The following is a 24,377-nucleotide window of genomic DNA, read 5'->3' on the forward strand; positions in this document are numbered from 1 at the left end:
TGTGTGTGTGTTGTGTGAGACAGATTAAGTCATTTTGACACAAAGCTCTTGGTTCAGCATTTGCCCAAATTGCGTCTGTATTTTCTGTGCAGCTGCCTGTTAGGCTTCTAGGGAGTTCATACACAGTAGAGCATTAGCCGAGACCATTGAATAGCAAGTGTGATAGGTGAGGTAACACTTGAGTGGCTAAAAAATATATATATCCCTCAAAAATATTGGACAGCTACGTACGGCAATCCAAACAGGACATTTGACAAAGCGGCGTTTCGCAAAGAAGAAAAAAAAACGACCGCATTAATCTGAACGAGAGAGATGAGTTATTGTTTTTACAACGTAATTTCCCGATTATTTGAGAATAAAGTACATTCTTAGAATAAGTGAGAAATTGATTTAACTTCTGTTTGACAGCCTTCACACTGTAAAAATAAGAAACTGTAAATGTTTGCAATCATTTAGGGCATTCATAATTAATATCTAATTCTTAACTGTGAATTATTTTACATGTATTTAATATTAGAATATTAGTCTGGACAAACTTTTCCTGTTGAGATTCCTGGAAAAGGGACATTAAAAAAAAACATTGATTCAAGAACAAAACTCTGATATTAGATCAGTATACGAACGTCAAATGTCCTGTTTGGATTGCTGTACGTAGCTGTCCAATATGGCACACCAAGCATTGCTATCACTCAGAGCTAACCTGTCCTGGAGAGTGTATGTGTAAAAAAGCAGGAAATAAAAAAAGGAACTCACCTTGTAGTCAACACGCAAGACAAAAAACATTTCAGCTCCATACTGTTTCAGAAATAATCCTTGATGTGGTTTGGAACATGATATGGCGTTTAATCACGGCACCATTAAGCTGTATCTGCCGGTAGAATTCTGAGCAGGCATTAGCTCCCCCTCCTCTATTTTTTTTTTTCAAGCTAAGGACCCAGAACCTGCAGTTCTCTAACAGGGCTGGAATAGAGGGATATGAGGGATGTCTAAAATGCATGATCTGTTTGGTATTTTGAGAAAAACACATCATAGACATGTTTTTTATATATCTGAGACCCATAAGATATGCCTAAAAATAGCATAATAGGAGACCTTTAATGTTACAATTAAAATGTGCGCAAAATTGTCCCTAAACGGGAATATTTACCTTTTCCCTTCCAGTTTCGTTATTAGAAAGCTGGTCTTGAATTCAATTCCAAGTGGCATTAAAGAAAAGTCATAAATGTAACTTGCATTTAGCTGTATGAACCCTGTAAAATGAATGAAAATGTAGATTGAATTACATGCCAGCCAACATAGTCAAAGTCACTGACTTGCTGGTGAACATAGCTGACCATTGAGCAACTAAAGAGACAGATATTTCTCCGAGATGTGAAATAGAAAAACCGACCTTGAAGAGAGTAAATATTGGACTGACCTTGACTTTCATTGATATGTAGGTGTCGTATTTACAGCATGGACTCCAAAAAAACAGGCATTGCAGGTATAAAGCTTCAGTAAACATGAAACAGCGGTTAACGGTTGCTGTATTGTTTTATATTTGTATACGTTTACATACAAAACCATCCATTTGAAAGTGATAACCCTTAGAAAATGCAGCCCTGTTACACCACAGGCTCATTAACAGTTGCCTAAATCCACATCCAACAGTCTTGTCTGAGTCATGTTTCTAACCATTTGATGAAGAAGTAGTCCAATATGTATTCACCGTTTTGGTTTGGTTCCCATCAACTACTGAAAAACTATTTGGGAATCTTGGCTTGCCTTGATGCTTGAATTTCCCCACCAGCGACTTGTTTACTTCAGCTCTCTGTCATTTACCGCTGGGCTGCTGGAGCACGCTCAGCCTGTCAGAGCTGGAAACCGCTGCCTTTGGTTTTATATGTGGGCGTAATAAGAGCTTCGGGACCCAGCCATACATCCTGTGTGAAGGTCAGAAAACCAAAATAATGGGCTCAAAGTGTCAGAAAGCGGCATCGAGCTGCAGAGGTGGGTGCTAATTCCCAGGGACTGTCAGCACAACTGCTCATTATTTTACATTACAGGGTCTGATTTGATTCAAAATATAAATATTGCTCAAAGCAAGTTTATTCTCACATTGATCATAAAGGCTGCAGTGAAAATGACTGGCAGCCACTGGTCAGTGTAAAGAGCATAGGTAAGTAAGTGTTTCTCAGGGGTAGTTTATCATCAAGCAGGCAGCCAGTCGTATTGTATATGCAGTATGAATCTCAGGCCTGGAGGTGAAATATGGAGGAGTGGGCAGCGGCGTTGAGTAGCTGCAGTTCCGAGGCAGAATCAGACAACAGCTGCCTCCCTCTATCAGTGTTTTTATGTGCTGTGTGCGTGCTTGTTTGTCAGCAGTGAATGTGTGTCTGTGCACTGTGTAGTCCATACATACCACATGGTTGTGTGTCTGCATGTGCTTGTGTGTGAAGAGCACCTGCCATGGACCCAGGCTGATAACGTCAGCTGACACATGGTTGTATGTTTGTTTAATCTTGCAGCTTCTTGCCCTCAGATTGTTTTTCAGTTTCATTGATCGAGAGCTTGTTTCTCTATCTCCTGGTGATATGTTTACAAGTGTCTTTCAATACAAACATCTATCTGGGCATCTGAGGTTACTAACAATGAGTATGGTTGTATGGAGTCTTGTGATCGCTCAATCAGTGTAATAATAACAATAAATACTAGTTGGCTTATTGCTGACTAGCTCACCTTGCTATATAAGGTTACATGTGTTATTTATATTAGCCTGTAAATAGCTAATTCAATAGCCAGGAGCAGGACATAACTCATTATCTTTTCATCAGTTTGTGTAGTCACAACATCTTCCTTAGAGATATCATGCAAGTGACATTTGAAGCATTAGCCCAACTTTCTCACTTCTATCTTAAGCTGTACAAATTAGTCAAATAGAGGATTTTGGACAGACAAAACTAAACATTTAAATACATTACCCTGGTTTTTGGGAAACTAGGATGGGCATTTTCAACTGTTATAGACCAAACAATGAATCAATTCCTCGATAATAAGTAATCATTAGTTTCTGCCCTACTTCTTCAAGCCACCCATTTTTACATGAACGTTTGTCCCTGACTTCGATGTCCGTGGTCTTTTCGTGTTGCACCCTCTGAATGGAAAAGAGATTGATTGTGTGTCTCTTAACAGCATTGTTAGCTGTGCTCTCTATACTCCGGCTCCAGTGTCATACGACCTCTTGTTTTTTAATGGAGATACTGTGTACTGCAGTAGCTGAAACATCTGCTGACAACAGGGAAGGAAAGCTGAATGTTATTTAAAAACCCTCAGATTCTCACCAACCGTATGTTCGTGGTTTGTCTGATAATGGTCTGTCTGCTGTGTGTAAAGCTTTACAAGGATTGTGTTTGTCTTGCGTTTTACACAGACCTTGAGGGTTTGGTTTAATTTACAGCTAATTCAATTCAGTGTTCTGACCTTAATCTTTAAATCATTTTAAAACCTGCTTCTGGTTACTGATCTCCAGATGGATATAATCATTAGTAATTCTGCCTGTAAGGGGGGAATGAATGAGAGGCAATTGTTGTATTTGTTTTTTACAGTTACAGCTAATGTGGGTTTCCAAATGTGGTTCTAAAACACTAACAGTAAACATAATGAACAGTATACACACAGTTAAGACACATGTAATGCTTTGTCGTCCTGAATCAGTGTCATCTGTTTCACTTTTTGGCAGAAGTTGTGGTTGCCAGTATCACACACTGATCAAGTATTTTAGCTGTATGAATGTGAATGCTTTTCCCTAGTAACAAGAACAGCTAAGTAAAAAAAATGTGTTGTCTGGCTATATTTGGGCAACCATCTGCTTTATCACTGTGCCAGAGGAAGAATTAAGCCCCTGCTCTGAGACCTTGTTTCGTGTACACTCCTTTGTTCTGCATTGATCTGTTACAAATATTATTTACAGTAACACCATAAAGTTGCCTCATTGACGATCCTTCTTCCACGAGCATCTGTTAAAACGCGCATCTCCTATGAGTGTTTGCAAGTGCTGACCCGCCCCTCTATTGGTTGTGTTTTTCAGGAGATCAGGAACATGCACAGCGAGCAGCTGATGGGTATACGGCGAGAGGAGGAGATGGAAATGTCGGACGATGACATGGAGGACCCCCCCGACAGCAAGGACTCTGAGGACTCAGGTATGCAAATGTTGTCGGTTCAACACTTCTGTCAACATCACAGGCCAAGCAGTGATCCAGATCTTTACAGGAGGCAGCTGTGTTTGACTGAAATGACAGTAATCATCCGCCAAGCATCTGACAACCAGCTGACAACTCCACATGAATAAAAAACAGATTAAAAGCACATCAAGATGCTGACACCACTCACGCTTACTGAATGTTAAACATGACTACTTAATGACATCCAACCCAGTCCACCCTGGTGTGTGTGTGTGTGTGTGTGTGTGTGTGTGTGTGTGTGTGTGTGTGTGTGTGTGTGTGTGTGTGTGTGTGTGTGTGTGTGTGTGTGTGTGTGTGTGTGTGTGTGTGTGTGTGGTGTGTGTGTGTGTGTGTGTGTGTGTGTGTGTGTGTGTGTGTGTGTGTGTGTGTGTGTGTGTGTGTGTGTGTGTGTGTGTGTGTGTGTGTGTGTGCGCACCTGCCAGCTGCTATGTAATTTCAGATCGGGGTTCCGCTAAAGTGCCATCATCCTCAGGTTTTCCCGCGAAGGAGCTTTTTTGTGTTTGCTGAAGCAAAACAAACTGTGCTCCTAATCTCTGAACCCCCATTACAATAACCCATAAATCTCGAGTAGTCGCAGGGGCAACATGCTGTAATCGTCACCGCCGCAACATGCTGTAATCGTCACCGCCGCAACATGCTGTAATCGTCACCGCCGCATGTAAGGCTGTTTCTCGTCTTGTGTTTCTCTGCGTGTTGTTATGCTCTCTTCACAAACTCTCTCTTCTTGCCTTTTAATCAGTCTGATCTCTGCCATTTGCTAATATGATAGTTTCTGTCATCAGCATGCAAATATATGTAAATGCTGTCGTCGTCTCAGCCCCTTCTCTTTTGCAACCTTGCTATTTAGCTATCAGTAATTAGCATCGCTGTCAAAGAGCTGTCATTTGGCTCGATGCTGCAGCATGAGCTGAGGTGATAGGTGTTGATGTGACACTCTCAGTATTTGTGTTAACAGCCTGACTGAAACACCCCATCTTTGCTCACTAACCTTTAAGCAAAGGGGCTTGTTTACACGTCAACTGTGCCTGCTGCCAACACCTGTGTTATGACTGCAGCCTCGTAAAAAGTGAATCGATGCTATGCGACTGACTCATGCACAGAATATAAAGCAAAAGAACCGCTTGTATGCCTGACTGTTTGTCTGCAGGTGTGTGTGGACGTGCACACTCACGGATATCTGCAGGTCGATAGCGCTGCCTGTTATGTAACAGAAAGAGAATTGCTCCAAATCCGGCCGAGCGTCTGACATCCCCTCACACCAAGTTGATGAGGCTCTCAGATCAATACTCTTCTCACCTTGAACCCTCATTTCGCTGGGAGAAAAAGCACACGCAAACGCAGCGTGAACACACACACACACTCAGCCAGCAAGTGAGAGAGTTCATTAACACTGCCAATGGTTCTCCATGATAGACTGCAGGCAGCACTCATGTACACACACTCACTCTCACACACACACACACACACACACACACACACACACACACACACACACACACACACACACACACACACACACACAGGATGGGTCTTATCTCCTCAGTCCAGTCAGAGTATTTCACTTTCCCAAAGAGCTTCCCCCCACAGCCCACAGGAGGAGAGCAAAGCTGATAAAACTGGACATCTCTGGAGCTGAGCAGGTCTCATACAATAGTAACTCTCCCCGTCTCCTCTCTTTGCTCAATAGGTCAGGTCAAATGTCCAGTAGAGAGGACAGGACACTGGGATTATTACCGCTTTCAGTAGTTTATGTGACACTGAGTGAATAGTAAAATAACAATTTACAGAGAGCATGTCAACATGGTTCCTTGGGCACCTTGCAGGATTTAGCAACATCTGAATCGAAATCTGCTCCCGGTTGTGGGGTTGTTAGTTTTTGTGTCCAGGCCGCAGTCGATAGATTTGTGATGGGGGAGAGAGCAGGAGGCTACACAAATGTTTTCCAATTTCCCAATTTAAAAGATTCTATAAAAACCATAGCCTGTTGTGGAAGGTTTGGGTGAGCTTACTAGAAAATATCCTCGTTTTCAGAACAAGTTATTTGATTTAGAGTCATTTATAACTTGTGTCTTAGACCACATACCTGAAAATTGTGCTACAATATTGCAGATCATTAGAAACCCTGGCCTGGGCGTCTCTGATCCCCTCAGTTCTCTCAAACAGATAAAGACAGGACCAGTGCATGTTGTTGCATTGCTAGAAGAAGCTAAAAAGCATGCGTCAGAGCAGTACAAAAGTCTGGACGCTTATGATGTTTAATTCATTCAAATCTAAAACAGTCCCACATCATCATGATGAGGGTGATTAGATGAGTGTTGGAGTGTTTAACTCTTAAGGAATCACACCTTAGGATATTTGTAAAGGTGTTTGCTGTTATGGTTGCATTCAGTTCCCCAAAAAACCTATATTGGCGTAAAGAACAACATACATCATTAGCTTGTTTTACATTAATCAGAGAATGCACTGCTGCATGTAAACGGGAGGATTAGTTGGAATAAGCATTTTGTATGTAAGCACCGTAGAAGGAATATTGCATATGTCGGTATAAGGGTTTAAACCAGAATGTTTTGTGTATGTTATACGTAATAAACACCAACTCCCATACGGTTTTCTGAACTTTATGTGTGATTCTGCAGGTGTTTCCCAAGCGGAAGCCTTGAAGGAGGAGAATGACTCTCTGCGCTGCCAGCTGGACGCCTACAGGAACGAGGTGGAGCTGCTCAAACAGGAACAAGGCAAGAACCAACCAATGATCAGCGAGGAGGACAACACACGCTCTCAGCAGCTCAGCTTCCTGCAGCAGGCTCTGCAGGGCATGCAGAAGGTACACACACACACACACACACACACACACACACACATTTGCCAATCATCTCTCCAACAATGAGTTTAATCTCCATTTCCTACTTGTTGCGTTTGTGCCGCTATTAAGAACAAGGTCGCTCCGACCAGTCATTTATTCATGACCCTGCACTTTAAAAGTGAGTGCTGAGTGGAAAAGTAGAACTGTCAGGAGAAGCTCATTTCTGAAGAGCTGCTAAAGTAATATATTCAGGTTTTCTTTGGTTAAAGGAAAGCTTATTTGCAGTTGGAATGGGTTTTACTCGGATTGGAGAGCTTTGATGCGAACGGTGCACAGATACTTCCTGGAACAAATCCAAAGCTATTTAACAATTTTAGGCGTGTATTAAAGGGAAGATTATAAAAATTATTGGATATTGTAAACGGGCCTCGCATATTATTCAGTATATATTTTGGAGTTGCTGTATTAACGTTCATATACTATAACATTTATCAAGACTGAGCCATGCATTCAATTGCTGACATAAATACATATGAGAAAATAAGAACTTATGTAACTGGAAATTCAAAATGTAGTCACGTGAACAAACAATTATTCAAATATTATCATCAGAAAGTCATATACACCCAAAAAGAACTTTATAAAACATTTTATTTTTTAACGGTTTATTCAAATGAAAATGTCTATAAATACTGCAATGCATCTGTGCAACATGTCAGATTGTGTATGAAAAGATACGTGCAAGCACCTAAAAGACGCCACTGAGAAAATGTATGGATCATTTGGTATCACAGGACACATTTACTGCACACACAACTTGTCTTTAATCCACTACTAAACCTTCAGCTGTGCAGCTCTTGGGGAAACGATCGTACCACAACGTACATGTAGTATATGCTCTGATGTGTTCAATGCGATAACATGATCTTGCATAGGCAGATGGAAGGATTACAACTCCAACACGGACTATAAACCATGAAGTCCTTTTATAACATCCACACAGTTACGTTTCCTGTGCAAACTTCATCTGCTGACAGAGATCACGTGATTTTGGTCGCATTCATTTCTTTTTTCACTAAATCTTACATGATGGCCAACCTTTCCACCTTTTAAAAGAACAACCCTTATAGTGTCAAAAACAATGTAAAGCTCACTTTTAAAATACTGAAAAACGACTCAATTGAGCCATTCTGGAATGTGTCAAGTGCTAACTTAGCTATCTGTCACAGGTAATGGAAATTAAGATTGATTCATGTTAAGAAGAGAATCCATTACGACCCTGCTGTTCATTTCTGCTTACACCGAGTAATTACCTCTCCATCTTACAGTTGTGAAAAGATTAGCTGAATAAATGAATTTCAAGACACTGAAACTGGATGTGTTGTGTCACGCAGACACACAAATTGCAATGAAGTATTAATAGCGTGTCCCATCAACCTGTTTCCTCGTTTGTGAATTATAGTGCCCGTAACACATAGGAACGTGATGTGTTGCTTTACAGAGGAAAACTCCTGGCTGTAAACCCCCCGCGTCTCCCAGACTCTCATTTTGATGAAATTAACGCAGCGGGGGGGGGGATCTTTCCATCTGTCTTAGGCAGACAACTGAGCTATCAAAGCTTTTTCACACACTAGTTCCTGTGTCAACCAAGGCAAGGATAAAACCCCAATGAGTGTAAAAAAAAAAGGACATCAAGAAAAACATCATGAGAGAATGTGGTGTTTTATTAGCAAAGGATATGGGGGAAATAATCCTCTTTCAACGCCTTTGAACAGTAGAGTATAAAAGAGAATAATATACAATGATTGCTTTCTCTTTAAAAATGTTTATTGAAGATATAATTCACGTCGGAGTGTAATTGCTTTCTAGAAGTTCTAATTGCCGATGTAGGGATTGCATGCTAATAATAATAATAATAATAAATCAAATGGCTGATTGTTCCTCTGCTTTCAGTGCCGTACGAGGTTAACATTGTCACGGTTAGTTAGTTCACAGTAGCATTAATGGCTGACTGTTGTCCCTGTGTTTTGCAGCAACTGTTCAAAATGAGGGAAGAATTGAAAGAGCGGGAGGCAGAGCTGGAGAAGAGTGTGGAGGACAAGCAGCAGCTGAACAACCAAGTGCTGAACCTGAAGGAAGGCCTCCTGAACCTGCAAAACACCGACATAGTGCAGGTTAGTTTGAAGGAAAACACACTTTCTGTTATTATCTTGGTTTCCTCAAAATTAACAAAAGGTTGTTTCCTTGTTATGCTTTAAATGAAAGTTCATTTCTGGGTCACCCTCTTGCTTCAAAGTGAATGCCATCTAATTTGCACTTTAATAGGAAAGAAATTAGTTATAGATGAGTTTCAAAGCATGAAAGATATTGAAGAAATAAATCATCAATAAACAAAAGGGCGGATTGTGACAGTTGATATAGCTTTGCGTCGAGATAATGACAACACACTTATTTCAAAGCTCATCAGATTTCCCAAAACAGCCATGATGGCTTCATCTTTATGATTTCACCACGGCGGGAGGAGACAGTTTCTAACTTCAATCATTGTTCTGGTGTTCCCATTTTCCTCCTAGGGAGCTCAATTCTTTCTTTCTCAACAATGTATAATCCACGCTTTCATTTCTAATTTCCCTCCAGAAATGTTTAATAATGCAACTTTAATATAATTTCCCTTCAATAAGCATATGGTATTGTACAATTATGCATCTCGTAAAAAAAAAACCCTACTCTACCAATTATAATTTAAAGGCCTATTTGTTGTCCTTTGTGAGTAGTAAACGTATTTACTCCACAATTATTAGTGTCCTATTAACGCTTGTTTTGCATTAGTGTGAAAAACCTTCATTAACGTTTCACATCTTCACAAAGAGTTTCAAAATCACTGCAAGCTGGCTAAATCCCTTCAGGCTTGTCTAATGGGACTTTTGGGTGTATTTTGTGTCCTATATAATATTAGACTGAGTATCTTTGAGTGTTAGTCAAATCAGATGAAGTAACTTTATATTGTCAGCCTGGCCTCTGGGAAATTCTACAGGGCTTCTTTCACTGTTTTCTTGCATGGTATCGATAGAACGATTAATAATTAAAGTAATCTTCATCTTATTAATAATAAAAACAATGGTTGGTTGCAGTGCTGTACATTGTTATTGTCCACTACATGGCTACATTGGCGCGTAGTGAGGAAATTAGGCTTTCAACAACAATTTAAAATCATTGTTATTAGTTTGTTCCACACCAAAACGTTTTACTTTTATTAAATTATGTAGGTGAAAAAAGACATTCTAAGTTGAAATGAGACTGCAGTTCATAAAAGAAACACTGTCTTCTGAAACATAAAAGGTGTGTTCTGTATTTAAAGACTCCAAGATTGAAAGATATCCATTTGACTTGTGTGATTACGGCTGCTGAAGAATCAAATTACCTGCAGACAAACGTAGGAATGTATTTTTGTTAATGTATTACAGCAAACAAGATCTTTGTCATATAGCCATGTGAGTTTAGTTTTAAGTTGGCCAAGAAAAAATGTGAACTTATCAGTGACTTTATAAGTCCAAAACATTCAATGCTATACCCGCTCCCCCCTAACGCACCCTATCTTGGCTTTTGGATTAGTTTTTCTTACACATTTCTTGTTGCTGTGTTGAACAAAATAAGGACTGACGTACTGGTGCAACAGCATGCTGTCTTGCATCAAAAGTGCAAATAATACAAAGCCTGCCACATAAATACAATAACAAAATATAATGTTTTTGTCTCACATCAAATTCAGAAACCCAAATATATATCCATGCATTTTCCTTTAAATGTGTGCTTTCCCATCAGACAAGATGTTTCTCCTTTTAGTTAAAGTGTCCGCTCATCTAACACATATAGATCCAGAAGAAACCCATTCGTGTCCGAAGTGGAAACACATTGAGTACGGTTTACCACATTCAAATTGTTTCCTGAGTTTCCCCTGGCTGAGATGTTATGTGACATTGACAATCAGATACCCAATCACGCACTCTCATACCTGAACATTTTGTCCTTTGGGCCACATCAGCACAGACCAGGGGGGTATACTGCGAAGCAGGATTTTCGCTTAGCCGGCTAAATTCAGGGAAAACTCCGGCTTTCCGGTCATCCGAAGCTGGTTCTCTTTTTAGCAAGCTAGATCTCCATGGTAATATATGCTAAGCAGCTAACCTGGTCGGGACCAGGTTAGATTGCAGGCTAAGAGCTCAACTCAGTGAAAGCACCGCCTGCGGACCAATCAGAGCTCAGTGTGCGGAGTTTAAAGCGATCAAGTCATATTACAGGAGAAAGGAAATACAGAAAAACTGCCGTCGCAGGAAAGACGGCCGGCAAAAATCACCGACTGTGTGAACGTGAACATGAATAGAATATCACCTCCCATCTTCAGAGCAATCTGACTATTATAACATTAGCGTTAAGAAAGCTTACTTACATATCGGCCACAACATAAGTAACCGGATCAGAGTACATTAAGTACAGTCCGCGGCATATCACTTCATAATGTATCATATATCTCCTTATCTGAGTCAGCTGAGCCGTATCTGGCCGTGCAACACTCAGTGTCACATACTGTATGCAGAAGTATTATTTTAAGCAACACATTAAGTTGACGAAACATTCGAGACAAATGTAATTGAAGTCAGATCGTGTTTTAGACGGGGCAGTGATATCATAAACCTGTTAATGTACGCATTCAAACACTTTTTCTGTTGCCAGCTGTATTCACCTTGCAGGTGCAGCTATGTGGCTTTTATCCTGGATAAAGTGTTTAAGTCATGGATGTTTAAAGTTTAACTTCTTCATTTTTGACTAGTATTAAAGTTCACTTTTCATTCAGGAAGTATGACGCTGCGCTGTCAGTGCGCTTCTCCATGTTTGTGATTGGTCGAATGCTCCAAATACCACCCCTTTCATGTGAACGCGCACCTAACTAGATAGGACACGGCTGGCTTGAGCGATCCACTTGATAACCAGCGTCGTAGTACAGTTTAGCGAGAGCGCGTATGTTTTGGATTAGGCCAACCGGCTAACTCAAACATATCCAGGTTAGGTTGAACCAGGTTCGCAGTATAGGCCCCAGGAGACGGCCACTAAGATCTCACGTTGATATCACGATGTGCTCACAGTACTGTAATAGTGTGATCCCCACATAGGGAGCTATGACCTGCACAAGACATTGCTCAGTTGTAAACCACGGGTGCTTTTACACAGCACCACATCATCAGTTAGAGCCACTCCTGCTACATTACTCTTCCATCCCAACATCCCATTTGTTATTTGTTGCTTACATTGAGGAATGTTTCTCCCGACAAAACCCCGTCTAAAATTGATTAGAGGCGAGCTGTTTTACCGCAAGACTACACTGCTAATACATTGCAGCATGATGTACAATCTTCTAAAACAATTTCAACTTTCAAGGGTCATTTTTCTCTGTTAGACATGTCATGTTTACTAATGTTTCAGGTGTTGTCCCATATTCCCAGCATCCGAGTGCCAATGTTTGTTAATGTTCATTCAGGCTCGGTATAATGAGAGGAATGGCTGTCATTACAATGAGCCTCAGGTTCAATCGCCTATTAAATTGGATAATAATACAAGCGAGAAGATCTCAATCCACGTGGGGAGCTGCTCACCGCGTCGCCTGTTTGCTTCGAGGTGAACGAGCCGACTGCAGGTTTCAAATAACTCAGAGGAGAATTAGTCATTAGCTCAAATGTTTCTGCCGTCACATCAACCGGAGTGACAGGGTTGTCAATAGCGCGCTAATGGTGATGAGTTTGATTACAAATGTGCAGCCACAAAAGTGAGCCCTGGGAAATATGCTAATTAAACTTCTGCATGTGGGCATACATGAATCATGAGAGGCAGTCTCATTACAGGAGAAAGAGAAATCAATTGTTGGGTGTAGGCTTGGCTGAAGATTAGCAGTTATTTGGAGGTTATTTGTCATGTTGAAGAGATCTCCACACGCTATTGATTATTCTTCACCGGTCACAGACCCTGCCGTCACCCCGCAGTCACCACATATTACGGGTCGCTGAGGCCATTAACCGTATTACTATTATGATCACACCAAACGCCTCCATCGTCTTTTTTCCATATTAATGGGAGAGCTGCCACAAATGATTATTTTCATGTTTGATTGATGTGTTGATTATCTTTCTGAATTCAACAGTGATTTAGTTTTGCATCTCTTCCAGGGGTATTTTCAGAGATGTGTTCAAAGAAAAGTGGTCAAAATTAGAAGATGTATTGAAATGTAGTCCCTAGTATAAGCTCCAAAAATGCAACCCAGCAGCATCCCTTTTTAGACACTTCTTGTCTGGTAAATGTACTCCCTGTTCTTCAAACCCGCAGTTTGTATTCAGGCTCCAAATGTCTTGAGCTCAAACGAAATAATTCCAATGACATTTTCAGAAAGCTCCCTTCAGGGCCACTGAGAACGTTTTACAGCTGGTACAAGCAGTACTCTTCGCCACAATCAAACTGATGTTCATATGAAAAATGGGTGGGTGGCCCCTTTTTAATGGATTACTGAGTCTATAAAATGTCAGAAAGCTGTGAAAAATACTCATCATAGTTCAAGTGTCTCTTTTGTCCAACCATCAGTCCAAAGCCCAAATATATTCAAATGTAAATGTTAAAAAAACATAAAAGCAACAGAAGCTAGCGTTTACGGATTTGAATAAATACATAATAATTGTATAATATATTAATTGTCACACCTATAACTTTCAGCCACCACAGGCCAACTCCACATGGGCATGGCTCATATTTCCTTTTTTTATGTGAAGTAAAAGAACCAAGTGAAATGGCTAAATATGTGTAAAAATAAATAAATAAATGATTAAATCCAGTTTCTGTCATTGATAGACAGAGGAAAGGCACAAAGACACATCCTGTCTATTGACTGGGTTCTGTGTAGGGTTACTTTAGCCCATAGGGTTAAAAGGTTGAGAAGCACTTATCTACTTGAACAATTGAGTAATAATCTGCACACTAATATATTCCCAGGAAATCACACAAAGTCTTTCCTTGTTACGCATTTTAATAGCAGAGTTAATTGTATCCACATGAAGTTCAGTGTCTTTGCCTTCCTTGTTCCTTCAAAATCAGCACATTTCTGGTCACTGCTCTAAAAATAAACAATTCCCGTGTTTGTCTGTTTTTGCACACCATGCTGTGCCCCCCCCGTCTGTCTACATTAGTGCTTAGCTGATTTCTCTGTGGCTTTTCCTCACATGTTTCTAATGTGCCACAGCTGGAGAAGTCGCAGCAAGATGACAGAGGTGGCGAGGAGAACGCTAATCAAACCAGCGTAAGTGGAAAAAGCTTTAGCACTCCCCACCCCTCTGCAGATATTGTTTTGTGTCCTTACTCTCCCTTTCGTCCTCCTTTGACTTCCTCTCCCAGTGACATGACAGATGATTACAGGCCAATCCGGTTCACTGTAACTGGATTTGTCATTGAATAAATCACCCAGGCTCAACTGGGCTGGCAAATAAAGGAAGTCATGAAGTGAAAATAGTTTGTCTACATACCCACACAGTTGAGTGTTATGGATAGATTAAAAACGGAAAAGGGGCCACCAGGCATTCCACACCATGAGTGGAAAAAGTACTCGCAGCACTATGTAGGACAATAAACATACAAAAAGTCTTCTGTTATACCTCCCCCATTTTTCTGCCACCTGTCAGCGATCTGAAACAAACAGCTTGATCACTTCCCTTCCTAGTCTCTACCTCCTGTCTCTTCATGTCCTCTTCTTATACCTCTCTTTTTTGGTTCTGTGTGTTTGAAAATCAGAAATATGACTGCTGGCAGAAACAAATCCCCCGCCTCATTATCCTCATCCTCATTGTCTCTCCGTTTTAATGTGTTGGTGGTGAAACTTTCTGATGTGTTCATTCCCACTCCTGTTTGTATTTCTGTTACGTGCCGCATCGACTTTAGGTTAAGCTTGTTTATTTTCTTAGCAGATGTATTGGAGGTAAATGTGTGTGTGTGTGTGTGTGTGTGTGTGTGTGTGTGTGTGTGTGGTGTGTGTGTGTGTGTGTGTTGTGTGTGTGTGTGTGTGTGTGTGTGTGTGTGTGTGTGTGTGTGTGTGGTGTTGTGTGTGTGTGTGTGTGTGTGTGGTGTCGTGTGGTGTGTGGTGTGTGTGTGTGTGTGTGTGTGTGTGTGTGTGTGTGGTGTGTGTGTGTGTGTGTGTGTGTGTGTGTGTGTGTGTGTGTGTGTAGTGTGTGTGTGTGTGTGTGTGTGTGTGTGTGTGTGTGTGTGTGTGTGTGTGTGTGTGTGTGTGTGTGTGTGTGTGTTTGCAGGAAGCCACAGTGTCAACAGTGGTGTCTTGCAGTCAGGAGAAGGAAGGACCTCAGGAGAAAAATCCACTGAGTCCTGTGAACTCTGAGAGGGAGGCTCTGCTCGTTGGTACGTTGAAACTCATCCTGCACTGCTAATATCACTTGAACATTATTAGTACGATACGTTAGTAGGGCTGCGCCATACTGAGAAAACCAAAGCACATCATATTTTAGACCAAATGAATGTAGTTATTTGGTTAACTGCAGGCACAGACGCACTGTTTGGAACTTACATTTAGGCTGAAAAGCACCTTCAAAGCTTTAGTAGGCTTAAAAATACATAATTGTATGTACTATCATCAAAAGGCAAATGTCCAAAGGCAAAAGTGCTTGTGTCTGCTGCATATTCACACATGGCTACTCTAGTTTTCCCCAGGCTGCACCCTACAACCTCTCTAGTAGAAAACTGTGGCTCCAGGCTATCTTTGATCCGACCAGTCTGCACACCACACTCTGCTGCCATATTAGTCACTCATATTAATAACAAAATGTTTCACACAGGATAACAGGATTTTGATTTTGCTCTTATATTCTTCTAGGGGAGAGGTATATAATTGAAATCGGATAAACCAAAACCTGATTCTGTTTTTTTTGGCGGTGGTTTCTGTGGTTGCCATGGTCACACTGAAAGTAAAAAAAAAAATGAATGTCCTCTCCTTGATGCAGCAGGTCTGTCATTGGGAAAACAATGCAGGTGGCAGCGGCAACCTCTCTGTCTGAAGAGCAGCCCCCCTTTGCATTCATGGTGTGGCACCTGCACACTCCAGGTGACAGGAGCAGTTGAGTGCAGAGTAAACAAAGAAAGCATGACAGTAAGGGTAAAAACAGGCTTAATCGCAACCAATTGCACATCAATAAAGTGGGCATTATTGTAAGATAATTGTAGAAAAAGGTTATAATTATTGCTGACCACCTCCAGTGTCCCCATCTAAGTGTTCAGGTTTCATCATTGTATTGTGTGCCTCTACTGTGACATTATTCCATGCTTTAATGTTCAAAAAGCTCTTTATTTGTCTCATACTGCCTGTGCTGCAGCACCTCTTCTCACCCTCTGTCTGAAACCAGAGCCCAGTCGGCTCTGATTGGTTAGCTGGCCGGCTCTGTTCTGATTGGTCAACCTCTTGGAGATGTCCAATCCCTTAGCACATGGGTCGGCAACAGGCAGCCCACGGGCCAGCAATAATATTTGGCCCGGAAGATTGGCTTTGTTTTGAAAGAAAAGTGTTGGCTCATCGGACATTTATGAGAGAAAATCCCTAATGTCCGAGTGCAAGTGAATGCAGCACAAGACGCCTTGTAACCCCTCCCCCGGCCCTGGCGCGAGCATGGAAATGTGATTGTCATTTGAATGGGACGGCGCAAAACGAGAAGCATTCGGTCTACAACAGAGACTGTCAGCATTGATTTAAACGCACTCAAGCTTTGGATCTTAATACGTTTGTGAACAGGGGCGGACTGGCCATCTGTAGAATCTGGAAAATCACAGAACGGCCGGTCGTCAAGGGACAGAGCGGCTCGGTTCGCTGACGGCCGGCACCGCAGGCTCTAAAAAGCCAAACTTACTTGCCGACCCCTGCCTTAGCAAATCACATGCAATGTGTTCGAGCGCTAGCCAATAGAAGAGCAAGTGTTTCATAGTGATTTTAGCCTTTGCAGACCATTTACATGCACACAAACCTATATAACACACTACAACAAAGGAAAAACCAGAAAGCATAATTGGCCCTCTTTAAGTAATTGACACTCCAGAGACCTGGAGGCAGGAAGTATTTCACTGTAGGGTTATTGTTTGATTTCTTGGGCTGCAGGCATTGTGCTTGAAGTGTAGAGGCAATCCAACATTCACAGAACAGTTGGAGGGGGGGGTCAGAGGGGGCTTGCAGCTAAGGTTTGCCCAAGGCACTGCAGCAGGTCAGCATGGCCATGGCATTGTTGAAAAACTGGCAGCAGGTGTGAACGCTCTACATTCTTCAGGTGCCTTCAGAAACGGCACAACTGCATACAGAGTCCGGAGAAATACTCCGAGCTTTGCTCGAACTGAAGCAATTTATTTCTAGGGTGAAATCTCAACTATTGCTGTTGAGTGTTTCTCCATCTACATCAACAGTTTAGGTGAAAATGTGGATGAAGCTACTTTACATTTTTATGCGGATGATACCGTGATGTACTGTGCAGGTCCCTCGATTCAGGAGGCTGGTGTTAAATTACAGGCTGTTTTTAACATTATTCAGGGTCAGCTCTCTGAACTAAAGCTTCTTTTAAATGTTGAGAAAACCAAGGTAATGCTCTTTTCTAAAGCTAAAAAGACACCAGAGCCTGTTTTAGATATTGTAACTACGCAAGGAATAAAACTTGAAGAGGTTTCCTGTTACAAATACCTTGGTATCTGGCTTGATGATTGTCTCACTTTTAAACTTCATGTCAATAACCTGCTTAAAAAGCTGAGGGTTAGACTAGGGTTCTTCTACAGGAACAAGTCCTGTTTCTCGCTTGAGGCCAGGAAAAGGCTCTGTGACCTTTTTACCTGTGCTGGACTATGGGGATCTGGTCTATATGAATGCACCTGCCAATTGCCTGGTCAAGTTAGATGCTGCGTATCACAGCGCACTGAGATTTGTGACAAACTGTAAAGCATTAACCCATCACTGTACCCTGTATGCAAGGGCTGGTTTGCTTTCACTAACTGTACGGAGGCTCAGTCACTGGTACATTTTTATATACAAAGCCATGTTAGGGAAACTTCCATCCTACATCTGCTCCCTGATCTCTCGGAGAATTGTAAGTGGCTACTGCCTGAGATCGAATGCTGTGGTTTTATTAAATGTGCCAACTGCTAGGACTGTCTTAGGGAAGACAGCTTTTAGATGCGCAGCTCCTCTGTCTTGGAATAGTCTGCAAATTAAATGGAAACTGAACAATCTGGTGCCACTAAATGTTTTTAAAGCTCGGTTGGATGCTACTCAATCGGAAGCTATTGGTACCTGTTTATGTGGATCATTATGTAAATGATGCTGTATGATGTCCTTTTGTTGTTCTATTTATGTTTTTATGTTTCATGTGGAACCACTTGAGCAGGTCTCCGTTGAAAAAGAGATCAATGATCTCAATGGGATTCACCTGGTATAAATAAAGGTTTGAAATTAAATTAAATGAGAGAGTTATACTTTTGCATCATAGTGTCGCGAATCATCTTCCGTTTCCCATCATCAGATCAAGACAAATGTTATAGTCACAATTGGCATTGTATCCATAGTGGTAAGAATCAGAGCAGTACTTAAAGGAGGGAATATGATTTCAAATAAGGGGGACAATTGGAGTTCCTGTTGAGCATTACAAAAATGTAAATCAACTTGTTCTAATGTTTGATAATAAATCTGAGCCTTTGCACTGACATTCACTCTAAATAACCCACATGCTGTGTGTGCAGATTGCTAGATAAAAGCAAACGTCTTTATTATTACTTGGCGAACATGCTCATTGGCTCTTTGAACGCAAATAAACACAGACAGCCAAACCATTCCAGTGGGCGAATCATGCAAATACATCATCATGAAGTTCTGCTTGGTATTGTATTTGAATGGACCATTAAACTCCCAGGCAGTCTCTTATTCATCATCGGTGCAGCAGCCCCAGTCTAGTACTTTGTTTGTTTTCAAGCTTCGTCTGACCTCCTGCAGGTGGCAATAATGAAACCTTGAAGTAGCATTTTCCTCTTAAAAGCCTCAAGTGATTGAGGTATTGTTGCTCCAGTGTCGGAGGCAGGTAGAATGCCCGTTTCGATTCGCTATAGGTGGTTAGTAAGCAGAGGTGGGGGGATTATCAGTCTGCTGTCTGTGCGCTGATCGCAGATGGTTTGTTTGAGCTGAGTCTGGCTTTGATTAGAGACAATGACATCAAAGCTGTCATTAAACACTCCCTCTGATCTGGAGCCATGATATACAAGAGGCTCTTAACAGTGCGGGGACTCTGGGAGAAGCCACTGGAAGCTCCTGTTAGACTCAGAGAAGGAGCACATCATCTGGCAGGTTTGTCAATGTTCAACAGGTGACAGTAGCTGGAGGAATGTGACTGCTTTCTCATCTCTGCATTGTTTTTTCTCCTCCAGGGATCATTGCAACGTTCCTGCACGTCCACCCGTTCGGAGCCAGCATCGAGTACATCTGTTCCTACCTGCAGCGCTTGGACACCAAGGTAAAAGAATCCAAAATGTGGGAAAAATTAGCATAGCCTGGCCTCAACTGCAATCTAGAGTAGATCCACCCAAACAGACAGTTTTGTCAGCCCCCCCCCCCCCCCCCCCCCCCCCCCCACCGGGCTGACATACGGGCCTGCAGAGTGCCAGGGTCCCGCTGCGCACGGAGACACACGGCCCCTCAGTGAGAGAGCTTCCTAATGCGCTCTATAGAAATGGATGCTTTTGGAGGATTTGTCTTGAGGGGAGGCCCAGGCACTAAAAGAAAGAGATTGACATTTTGGAGAGAAGTATTTATTTTTCTCATCCACAATCTCTGCCGAAATGTCAAAGTATCTCTGAAACAGTCAGGATAGGATAGGCTACATGCAGATGTGATCTCATTGAGGCTTTTGCAGCAGACGCCTGAATAGGGATGTCTTCGGGAAAATATCCAGCTTCTTTAGTTCGAATGCAAATGTTCAAGCCTTCTTGTTAGCAAAGAGCGATAGAAACATAAAAGTTGCAGCCACTGCTTGCTGGTTAAAATGAAGCTTTATTTTTGTAACGGCTAAACTAAGGTTCACTGCAGCTGGTGTCGAGATTCAGCCATAGTTTGTAAGTGGAAAAAAAACATAATTTCATACCTCCACTGTGTGTCAGCCAGTGGATTGTGTGTTTTCTTAGTTAAGAGCAGTGCTTCTCAAAGTGTGGTCCGTGACCCCCCCCTAGTGGTCCGTGAGTATATTGGTAACATTTCACATTTTAAATTAATTAAATTAAAGTTTTCCGCACTCTAGCAGAAATATCTCCGCAATGGAGCGAGCTGAAGTTTCACTTTCGATTGCATGATATAGCCCAGCGCAACACCTTCATCACACATGTTGCCACTTGTATGTATCATTTTCAGGCGATTTGTAATCTGTTCTAGAAAAACGATGTGTTTTTGGATATTTGTGGAGTTAGGTGGTCCGCGAGTGTTTTTTTATTGGTTAAGTGGTCCTTGGTATGAAAAAGTTTGAGAAACACTGGTTTAGAGGGACGAGGAGAATGAGTTTAGTACTGGATTTGAATTTAATACAAATTGTATTTAACAGCTAGGAAACAATCATAGAGAAAAAGGCAGTCATACAAAAACACAGCATCAAAAATAACGAGACATCCGTTTGGTCAGAAGTAGAATCTTCAAAAACTTCTGCTGCAATTTCTCTAACTTTTTTATCCATATGGCTAGCCGTATCTGGCTAGTGTGATTTCCCTCGATGCGGGAACATATTAAAACTAGATCCTTGATTTTCACACTTGAAGCCAAATACCGCCCTCAGTTTCCACTCTGTCTGGCGAAGCAAAGCTATTTTATCCCCGTCTTTCTGGGGAGGCACACTATTCCACACCTATTTCCGCTCTCCACTGCCACTTACACAAGGCTTTCAAAAGGCCAACATTCAATGTCACCTCCAGAAGGTACCATAGATTAAAAGCCATTTCTTCCCTCCGCCCCTACGTGGAGACCGTCAGAAAAAATGGCAAAGTCACCAGCCACACACAAGCAGAATAAACATGTTATCCTTCAGATTAGAACATACCTAAACTTACTCATTACTTTGTAAAAATGTTTAAAAACCTTCTCCGAAAGTTTGCCCTTAGAAATTTCTGTTCACTATTGCAGCTCTTTGAATATGCTCATCATCACCCTGACTCATTCTCACACATGCAACGATAGATAAGTGTGACGTCTCCTCTCATGCCTTTTGGTGTTTTTGTTGTCTAGTGCGAGTGTGTGTTCATGTCTTGAGTGTGTGAGCGTACGCCCACGCCTGTCTGTCTGTGTGCGTACCAGTTTGCCAGCACCTGTGCATCTGTTATTCTCACATCGACTTTCCGCTACACACATCAAGCAGCTAGCAGAGTTTTGTCAATATCACTGACTCTGCACCAACAAGCCGCTCCTCTGTGCTTATCTAGCGGCTCCACACACAGCTCCATTTTCTGTGGTGTCACATCGCTCCTATCTCCATGATGGACCTGAATGCATCCTGACATCAGCACAGGGTTAGAACAACGTTGTTTATTAATACAAAACCGTGTGGGTCCTCTACAGTGGATTGTCTTCGTCACCTCGATATATCAGATTAGTCAGTAGTCAGGTGGCTGCTATATCGTCACACTATAAATGTACTTGCACTATGATTCTGTGATTGCAGTGGAGGTGTGAGAAGAGAGGCGCTGCGTAAAGGAATAAAGGGTGGATGTATGAGCAATTTCCAGTTTATAGCATCAAAAATGATGAAGCCTATTTCATAGCAACATCCCCTCTGTACTTTTTTCTGTAAAGTTTGTGTTCATTGCAGAAATTCAAAGTAGCCTAAGGCTTTTGGAAAAAAGTTACGCCTGCATACGAATAACAAACACAGATTTATGCAAATGGTAACTCATCTCAGCTGGACCTTCCTATGATAGAAATACAAAAAATCAATCAAATGTTAAGAGCACCATGTTTTATATCATTAGACTTCATGACGATGAATAAAGAACTTGTATCACACATTAAATACATTACTTGTAAATTAGTAGGCGTCACCCTTTTCATCAATCAATAAAATACATCTTACTTTTTTGTGACTTGGCATAAAGAGTTTACAGACTACCGACAGACCTTTTTCTTATTTGAATGCTTCAAACGTTTATATACATCTCTACACAACATTGGGTTATTCTTTATTATCACAAAAGTATCTGATCAAACAGAAGTGGTTTGCGGAAATGACTTGTTTAGAGTCTCCGGTGCTACTTTGTCTGGAGCTTTTTTAACAGCCAGTCAAAATACTTAATTCATTGAAGCTTAAGGTTTTTCCAGAGTCCATTAAAATATTATCATTGTGGTTCCGTCAAAAACAAGCTTCAAAGATCAAGGCGGATGAAAATGAAACCCTGCATCAGCAGCCAGCAGAAAGCCAGTCACTGGTGGCTGCTGCAGACTGTCACTTCAAAGGTTTGATTAGCATTCATACAAAATCAAGTGGGAGAGTTACGTTTCCAAACCCTCAGATAAAACGGAAACTTGGAGATGGATGTAGAAAGACTGTGTGTCGTCTCTGTTAATGTGGATTTAATAACTGTGTGTGTGTGTGTGTGTGTGTGTGTGTGTGTGTGTGTGTGTGTGTGTGTGTGTGTGTGTGTGTGTGTGTGTGTGTGTGTGTGTGTGTGTGTGTGTGTGTGTGTGTGTGTGTGTGTGTGTGTGTGTGTGTGTGTGTGTGTGTGTGTGTGTGTGTGTGTGTGTGTGTGTGTGTGTGTGTGTGTGTGTGTGTGTGTGTGTGTGTGTGTGTGTGTGTGTGTGTGTGTGTGTGTGTGTGTGTGTGTGTGTGTCCGCAGATCAACACCAGTGAGGTGGAGGCTCTTCTCTCTCGACTGCCCTGCACCTTCAGGCAGGAGCTGAGCGGAGTCGGAGCGAGTCTGGAGAAACGCTGGAGCTTCTGCGGCTTCCAGGGCATCAAGAGCACATAAACTCTGCCGGAGACGCTTCTGGGACGAGGAAGAAACGACAGACAACATTGGGACACTGTAGAGACATGAAAGACACAGTTTAAAACCCAAAAATATCAAAGACTGTACCTGTACAAGGACACAGAAGACTGAGCACACTGGAGGAAATGTTACACCAACATTTCACTGACTCTGTAGGTGGCAGAGACGTGACAAAGCATCCCAGTATCAGAATGATGCTTCAAATCACATGGCTAAGTCTTCATGAGAGTGAACTCTGTGTCTGCTACCATATTTCTAGACCAAACGACTCTCTAGGAGTCACAGAAGACCACCGATTCCCACAGTCACTGGATTAATATGTAGTTATCACCAACACAAGCGGATAATTGTGATTTCTGAGCCCGTGGGGGGGGGGGGGCTCTGTATGGTGTCAGTGTGTGCCAGGACTACAGGGCTAACCGAGGTGGCAGATCAGGGTCAAACCGAACACTCTGGTCTCCATCTCTCTCCTTTTTGCTGTTCCTGGTTTGTAAAATAGATCTAAAATGGATATATTTCTTCATTTTCTGTAAAGGCTGTTAACAGTTGCATAGAATCATTTGTTGTAATACACTGTAAATGCTTGGATGATATTTTTGATTATAAAAACACACATTTGAGTATATAAAAAAGGTTGTGTTTATTTTGTTTATCACATACTCAGAGGCTGCTGTAAAATAATTGTGTATATTTCTGGTGCAGGTTTACAAACATCTTTAATCCTGCCAACCTTTGCTATTAATCGTGAAAGCCAGACACAAAAGCACCTGCACCGAGATAAGTGGTCCACATTTAAGTTTTGTGCCCATTCTTGCTTGAAGGACATCATCTTTTATGATGTCTACCTGTTTTTGTTCCTCTAATAGCTGCACTCAAGGCTAGTTTTAGAAGCTTACATAAGGGCATTTCTGTCTTTGAAAAGCAAATGAGTCTTTCAGCCAGTCTGAAGGCAAAGCACAGCGGCATCACACTTTACAGGGAAACACACCTCGGGGATCATGTTAATGATGTTTAATTGGTGAGGCTGTTGTTGTGTGCTGCTTCCATCAAGGTACGTGCCCAAAATGTGTGTGTGTGCTACTTGCCTGGATCCATATATTAAGTGGTTATACAACCTCCTTCTGAGAGAGTTTTCTTTCTCCAGTGGTGGAGGTTCCTCCCAGAAGCCCAGTGAAGCGCTCGTAATGCGAGGCCACTGGCGGCGTGCTCTCGTCGCTCTGACAAACAAAGGATTATGATTACACATGATTTCATCGGCCTCCTCCATCTCCTACAGTCATTGC

At 41.7% G+C, this 24,377-nt stretch overlaps 1 protein-coding gene across 2 annotated transcripts in view; it reads left to right on the top strand.

The window, feature by feature from the left end:
• Positions 1-23,709, top strand: part of enox2 (ecto-NOX disulfide-thiol exchanger 2) — a 149,723-nt gene extending 126,014 nt beyond the window's left edge. For both annotated transcript variants that reach the window (XM_034093306.1, XM_034093307.2), the window contains 7 exons: positions 4,067-4,181; positions 6,860-7,047; positions 9,060-9,200; positions 14,303-14,359; positions 15,360-15,465; positions 19,504-19,589; positions 22,942-23,709. In XM_034093306.1, the coding sequence (XP_033949197.1) occupies positions 4,067-4,181; positions 6,860-7,047; positions 9,060-9,200; positions 14,303-14,359; positions 15,360-15,465; positions 19,504-19,589; positions 22,942-23,073 (825 nt within the window). In that variant the 3' untranslated portion in view covers positions 23,074-23,709. The remainder of the gene's footprint in view (positions 1-4,066; positions 4,182-6,859; positions 7,048-9,059; positions 9,201-14,302; positions 14,360-15,359; positions 15,466-19,503; positions 19,590-22,941) is intronic.
• The last annotated feature ends 668 nt before the right edge of the window (positions 23,710-24,377 follow it).

Source organism: Pseudochaenichthys georgianus, chromosome 10 (assembly GCF_902827115.2).
Source record: "Pseudochaenichthys georgianus chromosome 10, fPseGeo1.2, whole genome shotgun sequence".
In the NCBI taxonomy this organism is placed as follows: domain Eukaryota; kingdom Metazoa; phylum Chordata; class Actinopteri; order Perciformes; family Channichthyidae; genus Pseudochaenichthys; species Pseudochaenichthys georgianus.